Here is a 9,946-nt window from a genome sequence, read left to right on the forward strand (position 1 = left end):
CTGGAGTTGTTTGCGGCTACGTTTGGCAAGACTCCATAAACCCCACGTTAGAAGAATATACCAATTGCCAAAATTTATCCTTATCAGACTGACCACACCAGAAAGTATTCGAGCCCGCGCCACTGTTAAGCTTCGTGATCTTCCTGACGGCGTTTGGCCTTGTAGAGTTGTTTCAAAAGAGATAGCTATTCTGAAATCAGCTCCATGGACTCATGGACGCCTTACAGCAACCATGCGGCAGTTCCCTTTAGTGAATGGAGATGCTGTAACGTTACACTAGCTGCAGGGATCCACTCGTGATGGAACTTTATGCATTGGATCCTTGAAAGGAGCAGGGGTTCAAGCAGTTTATACAGCCTTGACACGTGTTAGACGTTTTGAGCAGTTGTTCCTCAGTGAACCGATATTGTGGAATTCTGCGCGGCAATGGCAATTACCGAAGGGTCTGAAAGAAGAACAGCTACGTATTTACCTCATCAGTGAACGTTTGGTGTCTAATATACAAACATCATAAATGACGGTGCATTTTATAACTATCCCGAAGTAAATCATTCATCTAAATACTTAAATTTTAGTAGTCAAAAACTGTCCTAGATCAGCGAGGGGATTAAAGACGGACAAAGCTCACATGCAACCTGCATTCTACAGTTTTGATTATTGGTAAGATTTTTCATCACATCGTTAATTGTTTTTTTTTTAATTATCAAACAGGCCATTTCAGTTTCCAGCTGAGCCCCTAGTTTCTGTTGGCTATGTTTTGCTTCATTTTTTTTCTAACCTGTCTGTTGGCTACTCTTGACAATTTTTGCCTCTAGAAGCAAGCATTCGTTTGAAAAGGTACAAAAAACTTTCATAGCTTGTGATTGGTCAACTTTTTCCTTTGATGTGGAAATAGGGAGGATCTTTAGATTGTTGTTTTTTGCCGTTCATTATTTAGTGTCTTGAATTATTTAGTGTCTTGAATTATTTAGTGTCAGGAAATGTTTCGCCATGTGTGAAATATCATACTGAAGGATGTCAAATTCAAATTGTATTTGAAAATAAAGCGAAAAAGAAGGACGCCAATTATTAATGTCATTTATGAGTAGCAGAGAACGGAATATTACGTTTTATAAGATGTTAGCCATTGGTAACACTTCAGGTGAGACTAAATGTTAGAATGGAATTATGCGGGTGTGATTTCTAAGGATATATTGCGGTAGCTTTGAGCAACCAATCCCATTCCATGTTTGTATTTTTGCAAAATAGGTTGGTTTAATGTTATATGTATTTGGTGCGCGCTTTAAATATATTTTATTGAGGTGATAATTCATGTTATTTTTCAAAAATCAACCATTATTGGGGAGCATGATAACTTTCAGAGTAACAAAAATGGAACAGCTAATTAAACATTGCCCATTTGTGTCACGATTACCTACCAATTACATTCGCAAAGTGAATTGCTATCTGCCGAAGTATGCAGAAATATGTCCTGTCATGTCGAAGATCATGGATCACAACGGAGGTCAGTTAGTTTTCAAGACCGTTATATATTTGACTATAGATCTTCAGATTTTCCAATGGTCTAGACATAATTAGAGCAAAAGTTTAAGAAATATTTATATTTGTTTTATATTTTTTCCTGTGTTTTGAAATCTTGCTTCCAGCTCAAAATGGTTGTATAGTGGAGTAAAAAGAACGCAGGATTGATGCATTCATGAACTTAAGAGTTTTATTTTTTTTTCAATGCGCTTTCAATAGACTGTGTTACATCAAGGATTTTATCGGATTTCAAGGCTTCATAACATTTTTTGTATTAAAGTGCATTCTTTTAGACTCAGATGCTACCAGTCAGAAGAAGTTCGAGACCGGCCTCGACTCAATCCAGTCCGCTTCCGATCAACTAGCGAAGCTGCACAACCAGTACGGAATCAAATTCGACACTGCTGACAAAAACATTGAGGCATCCAAATGTCCTATGATGAAGGGACTGCGTGGGAATTCACAAGGGGCCAATGAGCATAAGTTCCCAGTGGTGAAGAAAGTGTGTGATGAAATGCGACAGCAGAACAGTAGACTACCGAGTAAGTCAAGCATCAGCTGTTAGTTTTGTGTAACTCTTTTGGGCTCCAATGTTCAAATAGGATAGTTAAATTAAGGAATGTTTTAATGATTGTTAATGTGTCTTACTTAGTTTTTCTCTATTTGTCAGCTATGAAGTTTGGTAATTAAAATTGCGGTTGATTTTCTTCAACTGCTGTTTAGCACACGACACTTTGCGATAAGTAAAGACGACCACATCATAAGCTATCTTAAAATTGACTTTCAAAAATCCTTGTAATTTTTATTTTTCAGAGTTTGGGGATATCGACTACGAACAGGTGATGCAGAAACACATCGAAATAAAGAAAAATGACCACTCCTACAGGTTTTTCAAATCCGTTGAGAGACAGGCTGGAATCCATCCGATTGCATTTGAACATGAGAAGAGCGTACCAGTTTGGAACGCAATGAAATCTCAGAATGAGGAAATCATGGACGGGATTCGAGACACTCGAGACATAACTGTGTGGTGCAGCAATGACTACTTGGGAATGACTTCTCACCCCAAGGTCGTCGAGGCGGCAACTGCTGCCATTAATCTACACGGATCGGGTGCGGGAGGCACCAGGAATATTTCGGGAACCACTCCCTATCATTACATGTTAGAAGCTGAACTGGCGGATCTGCATCAGAAAGAGGCAGCTTTGATCTTCACTTCGTGTTATGTTGCGAATGACACGACTTTGTTCACACTTCCGAAATTGCTGCCTGGTAAATTTGAAATCAAATTAAAATGATCCAAAGCATTTTATCAGAATATGTTCTTAAAAATTTGTTATGCAATCCAAAAATTCAAACAAATGAAATGGTTAGTTAGTCCGATAGCACTCAAGAACCGTCCAAAGTAGGAGAAAAAAAAGTTTTTGTAAAAAACTACCCCATTCTAATTTTAAGGTTTGTTTTCAGGAAAAATTGGACTGTAAACAGTTGCGTTTAATTATCATTGGACTGTAAACAGCTGTTCGCAATTAAATGAACAACTCGTACGTAATCCAACAAACTACTAATCTATTGCTTCTTTAGGGTGTGAAATCTATTCTGACGAAGGCAACCATGCATCAATGATCCAAGGCATCCGCAACAGCAGGGCACCCAAGTACATCTTCAAGCACAATGACCCTCAACATCTGGAGGAGCTGCTGTCCAAAGCAGACCCATCCACTCCCAAAGTGGTCGCATTCGAGTCAGTGCACTCTATGGACGGTGAGTGTAATCACTAAATGCATATGAATATGTGGCTGTCAAGTTCCTGCCATCTATCGAGAAATCATTTTCTGAGCCTCTATTGTTTAGGTCAAAATATACACGAAGAAAATTTGAATTATATTTTTCTGCGGAATTACTGTGCGGAAAGTTTTAATTTTTTGTGGCAATACTTCTGTTGGAAACAAAATTTTATGGGGCGCTTTTGAGGCTGTAAAATTTTAGGGCTTTAACATATGGAGCATTTTTGAGGCTATGTAGTAGATGTTAAGTGATGTAGGGTTTTGCCTCTCGGTGGAAAGGTCGTATTCGAGAGCAACCATGATCGTACTGGTTGTGGAGAGTGTGGCAACATTTCGCACCCTTCACAAATGTTTTGTTTGATCGGCCAACTTGATATCATGGGAAAAAAAGGTAAACGTCGAGTTTTCTAAATGCTTTTTAGTTTTTTGGAGAAGGCAGGCCAAGGAAGCTATTAATCCTCTTCTCAGTTTACCATAAGTCAACCAAATTGATCAAAATTCCTTTGTTTTGTACTCCTTTTATTTCATTAATTGCGATTATTAGATTTTTTGTGGAACATCGTTAGCTCATTTTCTAATCGGAAGGGTTCTCAATATTTAATTATATCCTATTGTGTATCATATATTATATCTCAATTGTATCAATGGTTTCCTTTACTTTAGTAGCATGAAATTAACATTTTGCTATCGGCATTTTTCGCATTACAAAAACCGCTCTTGGATTCATTTATACGGCTTAGGATTTCATTAAACTATGAACTGACTTTGGCTTATTTTTAGCTAAAATATAATGATGGAAAAATGAAATGTTTGCCTTTTTATAAACGATTCATGGGATTTATTGTTCCGAATTTCGAGGAAAGCAAGGAATATATATGCTCGGGGTGGTTTTGTTTTGTTCGGACCAATTCTCAAAAATATTTCCCTCGGGGGATCGATCCATGGATCTTCGTGCTCCCGCCAGGCTTTCCTTAATTCAAGCTTACTGGGAAAGGCTCACTAATAGACTATCGTGACTAAAAGAGCGCTGTGATACTTTGATGCTGAAAGTTTAACTCGCATTATTTACACTTTGCGAATTATCCCGCGCCACAAAATCGTTCCAAATTGAATTAAGGCAATTTAGTATTTCGGTAACTAAAAACTATTCAAGACCAGTTTATAGACAGTCGGAACATTCAGGGCTTTGCCCTGATATGAGCAGTCTTGTTTTATATCTACTTTTGAAGAACAGTCGATTTTATATCAACGTTTTTTTTTAAACAGTTTTTGATGTTTTCGATTATCTTGAAATGGAATTGTTTTGATTAGTCCACATCAAAAGACCGGGTTATGAACGTTTAGGTAGCTGCTGACTTTTTAAACTATTTACGTCAAGAAAAATAATGTTCTTTTTTGAAGCGCTTTTAAAAATCTATGGCAGCAGTTTTAGTGGGTGTAACTGTGTTTTAGGAAGTATCTGTGACCTGCACGAGATGTGTGACGTAGCTCACAAGTATGGAGCCCTGACTTTCGTGGATGAAGTGCATGCAGTGGGTCTGTATGGGGAAAGAGGGGCGGGCATAGGGGAGAGAGACAAGGCACTCCACAAGATTGACATCCTATCGGGAACCCTTGGTAAATAGTTATCTTAGTTTTTGGGCAAAATCTAGTACCACGTCGATCGCATAAGTATTTCAATCTTGTACTAGTTTTTTCCATTAAAATTTTGAAGCAAATTTCGTAGAGCTGTATCCTATTTTTAACAACGCTGGCAACTTTAAGTATGCTAACATAGTTAAGGAAATGTTTGCAGATAATTTTGTTCAATTTTGTGCCTTTCGGTATTCTTTCTGCTTGGTTGCCGAGTGTTTTTCTGTCTCATTTTTGTGCTTGATTGGGTTTCGCCTTACAATAACACCTACACGCTCAACCAATTTTGCAACTTATTCAAGAGGAGATTAGTTTTCTTCTATGAATTCAGTTTATTCGCGTTGTCTATTAAAAAACGAATTTGAGTCCATTCAAACACGCGATATTAGATGGAATTTCTCGGGTAATTTTCGAGCACTTACACTTCATGAAACAAAATCTGTCATGCATTTGGTGAAACGATTTATTCGTGAGCTAAAGTTTAATCTCAAGTATTGGTATAGGCGTCAAGTGTTTTCAAATTGTCATAGATTGTATTTAATTTTTAGTAGCCGACTATGAGTTTTTGAATTTTTTAGTAGCCGACTTAAAGGAATAGTAGCCGACTATGAGTTTTTGAATCTTTTTTGACTTTATTTTAAAAATATTGTGACTTCAATTGAACTAAAATGTAAATCCTTCTGCAAGTTAACGCGGAAAGATGGCGTCATTTTAATTTACAATTGTTGATTTCAGTCTTATAGTTCCCAGAGGTATGGTCTGCTTTTTCATCTACTGAGTTAGATTTACCATCTGAATAATTTAACAAGAGTTTCTTGAAATAGAAAGCTTTAAGGTGGCATATTTAACTCTACGAAGCACTAAAAATTTCACAAAAAGATACGGTTTTATGCTTAATGTAAACGGTCTGTTGGCTATGTTCAATTATTTAAACAATTCATTTGTGTTCAATAAGTTACTGAATACTCTGATTAAGAGTAATGAACGTAGTGAAGACTCTAGTATAGGTCTTGGTGATTTTTTCTGGAAAAAGTGTTAAAATGCTCTAATAACTACAGATGTCCATTCCATTCATACATATAATGCATTTATGAATGCACTTAGATATATTTGCATTTTTTGAGATTGAAATTCATTTGCTGAAAGTGAGGTAAATAGCACTCTCCAATAAATAAAAAAATTTAATGATCCAGTTTTCTCAAAATGGATCAATGTTATCAAAAAAGTGTCAGTCACAAATTGTTCTTGGAATTCAACAAGCCTTTTTTTTCGTTGAAATTCACAGCTTGAACTTTTTTCAAAAAACAGTCAGTTTTAGTTGCTTCCTTGCGCTCATGAATCTTTTTTTAACTGTCTGTTGGCTATATTTTTTTCTGCTAATATACGCAAAGCACAACTTTGCTCTTTTGTAAAAACTACATTGATCCAAAAATCGGAGAAACTGTTTTTGCGCAATGTTAATTTTTCTACGTATGTGTCTAATGGAGTTATCGTTTGGATTGAAGCACTTTCACTCATATTTGGAGCAGCAATTAAACGTTTTGGAAAATTTTTCCTTAAGTTCTTTCTACGCACATTTCACAGGGAGAAATATTTTGTTGGATTGAAACCCTTCTTGTTGTGATTATCGGCTTAGTTACTGCTTCACAATTTGTTTTTCAATGCTTATTTAACGATCGAAGTTGTCGTTCTGGGTTTATTTCGTGAAAGATGTATGAAAGTATTGATAGAATTAGTTAATTCAACTGTTTTGACTAAATTTTTTTTTTCGACTGTAGTTTTCGTCTCTTTTTCTGTGTGCTAGCTTACCATACTATCGCTCACCTTCTGAACAATTTAGATTATTGTAGCCGAGTTTAAACGTGAGTTGAAAATGCATCTGAAAAATATGTTTTTATTTTAGTATTCGTTCATTTTTGTATCATTTTTTTACATGCGTGCGTCGCATGTGTTAAGGTCGAATAGTGGATGAAATGTTTATCTTTTTAAATGGCAAATATCGTTTTTCAGGTGTTTACTATAAACAACTTCCGGTTTCATTTTTCTCTAAATTAATTTCTTGTGATAAACGGCAAAAAAGTAGCTACACGTTTGTTATAGAGTTGGTGAATGTTGTGAAGACTCTTAAATATAGGTCGTGATGAATTTTTTTTGGTTTTGATTTTTCTCAATTTGTGTTCTGATTTCTTTTTAAGCTCAGTTTATTTCTTTCGGTAAAAGGAAGGCAAAATCCATATCGAACAGCAAAAATATGAAGGTCACGAAAAATGTGAGTTGACTTCTAGTTTCGAAAATGGATTTGATTTTTCAGATTTCTCAGCAGAAAAAACTTTAGAACCAGTTTTCTGAAATTGGTTTAATTTTTATCAAAAAAAGTTACAATAAATTTAGTGCCATATTTTTTTTCTTCGAAAGTTGAAGTCAATAAACATGGCAATCAGTCAATTTTATTTTTTTTGTATACTTGCGTTCGTTGTTTTAAAAGTTTTCTCAACATTCTGGGTCTTTTGCACAGCAGCACTCTATTATTGTTTGCTCTGTAATAGGCGTCACCACTGTATGAAATTAGTAAGCGAATTAAGTATCCATAACAAATGATGTCTCTCCAGGCAAGGCATTTGGCAACATTGGAGGATACATCGCGGCCAACGCATCACTCATCGACGCTATCCGAAGTTACGGCTCGGGCTTCATCTTCACAACATCTCTACCTCCCTCGGTACTCTACGGCGCAATCACGGCCATCCGAATACTAAAAGGAGAGGAGGGACAGGAGTTACGTAATAGGCAACAGGAGAACGTCAAGTTGTTACGTAATAAGCTGCTGCATTCTGGGCTGCCTGTGATCGATGCGCCCAGTCATATCATACCTATTCATGTAAGCTTTTCTGTTGCATTTCTGATTCCTGATTTGTTTTCCGGGCATACAAAATTAAAAGACAGCATGAAACTTTCCATTAATTTTGGTCAGCATGCAGTTTTCAAGGGTCATACAAATAAAGACCTCACTGCTAATTTGTGATCAAAAGTGGCCTATTTATGGTTGAAATTGGAAGAAAAGTATACAATTTTAAATTATTGTGTTTTGCTAAAAATATTTCCGTTGCATCTTTCACTCTTTATTTATAAATGACAAAGAAGTGTTGTTGTTGTTGTTGTTGTTGTAGGTAGGAAATCCGGAAGCGTGCACTCGAGTTTCAGACTACCTTTTGGACAAATACGGAATCTATATTCAAGCTATCAACTATCCTACTGTGGCAAGGGGAACTGAGAGACTTCGAATTGCCCCCTCGCCTCTTCATACGGAGGAAATGATGGATGAATTGGTAGGGGCTCTATTTGAGACTTGGGTCGAGAATAGACTGCCGCTTGACCTACCAATGTGTCCGGCAAATGGGTGCGACTTCTGCCGTGACAAGGCAGAGGAATCGTCTTGCAGCTTCAGGGCTAGTAACGAGTCACAAATGCATAATGAAGGCGGTGGTATTCAAGTGTCAGCTTGAATGATAAATTAACTCCTGAATTGCACGCACTATTACAAAAATTGACAAGACTTACCTAACCAGTAGTTTGCATAATATATGCTTGACTGCCGTCAAAATCAGGAAATGGCGTTCCAGACTAAACTGAAAAATGTTTTATCCAAAATAAGTAATGAATGTTCTATATTTTAAAAGCACAGAATTGAACCAAGTTTTTGATATCAGGTTGTAGAAAGGAAGCACGGTTGTTTTTTTGAAAAGCAACAAGCGATTTGTTGGTGCTGCAAAAGATTGTCAAGTGGATTCCTGGATACATAAGGTTTATTGCTTTTGACTACATACAGTAGCGGAAGCTTGGAGTAACGATGTTCTGCGGAACCAACTTTTTTTTCAGTTCTGTATGGAACAATTTTGGAGCTCGCTTTGAGAAAGCTTGCAATAAGTACTGCTGCATTGTGGAACCTATGAGCGGTTTGTTATGTTCTCTGAATGTTTTCAGCAGCTGTTTGATGTGACAGCCAATTGTAGACCAAATGGCGCGAAAAAAATGTAATTAATTTTTTGTGCAGTCGGCAATGATTTACCTATTGGTCCAGTATGATCTAATTGGATTACTTTTATCAGAAAGATGTCAATCATAAAGTTTTCTTGAATTTCAGAAGGCTTCAAAGCGATATAATTATCCTTTGAAGCAATGAAAGCTGAAAGTGTTTCAAAAAAAGCTTGCCTTATCGAGCTCAGTGACACTTTCACCACTGTTTGTTGGTTATGTTTCATGTTCATTACTTCCGCATATCAGTTGAAAAAATGAATAAATTTTGCGTTTGCTGGTTCAGAACAAAATATACAACACTTGCAGACATAGTGGAATCGCTGCTTATTGATGGAATTTGGTGTTTCGATTTGTTTTGAATTTTTCTTTTTCGAAAAGATGATTTTCTAAAACAAAAACATCATTACCAATTTTTGACATTTGCTGTGTTTCTTGTGCATTGATTTGCATTATTTGCTGTTTTTTCTGTGTAAGCTTTTTATTTACAGTCATAAACGCAGTGAAAACTCTTATATAGGTCTTGATGATTTTTTTTCAGGAAAATGTCTTGAAATGATCCTATAACTTCATATTAATGAATTTATGAATGCAATTGAGTATATATGCGCTTTTTGTTTGAGAGTCGGTGGACGCTGTGAGGACTCTTACATAAGTGATTTTTTTAAGGATAAAGTGTTAAAATGCTCTAATAACTACAGAAGTGAATTCATACATGTTAATGCATTTATGATTGCATTTAGGATTTAAGATTTCCCAACGGAAAAAAGTTAACCAACTGATCCAGTTTTCTCAAATTAGTTAACTTTATTTTAAAAGGTGTCACAGAGAAGTCGGTGTTGATTTTCAAAGAGCTGTAAGGCCATATAATTTTTTTTCGATAGTTGAAGTTTCAAAACGCAATTCAGTATTTTCTGTTTTTTTGATGTCATTGACTCTTTTCCAACTCTCTGTTAGCTATGTTTAAGAGTAAT

General features: G+C 36.1%; 1 protein-coding gene across 1 annotated transcript; it reads left to right on the forward strand.

Moving 5' to 3' along the window:
* Window positions 1–1,319: 1,319 nt before the first annotated feature.
* Window positions 1,320–8,641, forward strand: LOC134840124 (5-aminolevulinate synthase, erythroid-specific, mitochondrial-like). The gene is made up of 7 exons (XM_063855816.1): window positions 1,320–1,504; window positions 1,815–2,063; window positions 2,335–2,793; window positions 3,106–3,285; window positions 4,761–4,925; window positions 7,550–7,818; window positions 8,108–8,641. The coding sequence occupies exons 1-7, from the start codon at window positions 1,348–1,350 to the stop codon at window positions 8,441–8,443; spliced, it is 1,815 nt and encodes a 604-aa protein (XP_063711886.1). The 5' UTR covers window positions 1,320–1,347; the 3' UTR covers window positions 8,444–8,641.
* Window positions 8,642–9,946: the final 1,305 nt, after the last annotated feature.

Source organism: Symsagittifera roscoffensis, chromosome 2, assembly GCF_963678635.1.
Source record: "Symsagittifera roscoffensis chromosome 2, txSymRosc1.1, whole genome shotgun sequence".
In the NCBI taxonomy this organism is placed as follows: Eukaryota; Metazoa; Xenacoelomorpha; order Acoela; family Convolutidae; genus Symsagittifera; species Symsagittifera roscoffensis.

Excerpts from the sequence above, each read along its gene's own strand:
- LOC134840124 (XM_063855816.1), top strand. The coding sequence starts at position 1,348 with ATGATAACTTTCAGAGTAACAAAAATGGAACAGCTAATTAAACATTGC. Across the intron at positions 2,794-3,105 it reads ACTTCCGAAATTGCTGCCTG|GGTGTGAAATCTATTCTGAC; the intron begins GTAAATTTGAAA and ends TTGCTTCTTTAG. Across the intron at positions 7,819-8,107 it reads GTCATATCATACCTATTCAT|GTAGGAAATCCGGAAGCGTG; the intron begins GTAAGCTTTTCT and ends TTGTTGTTGTAG.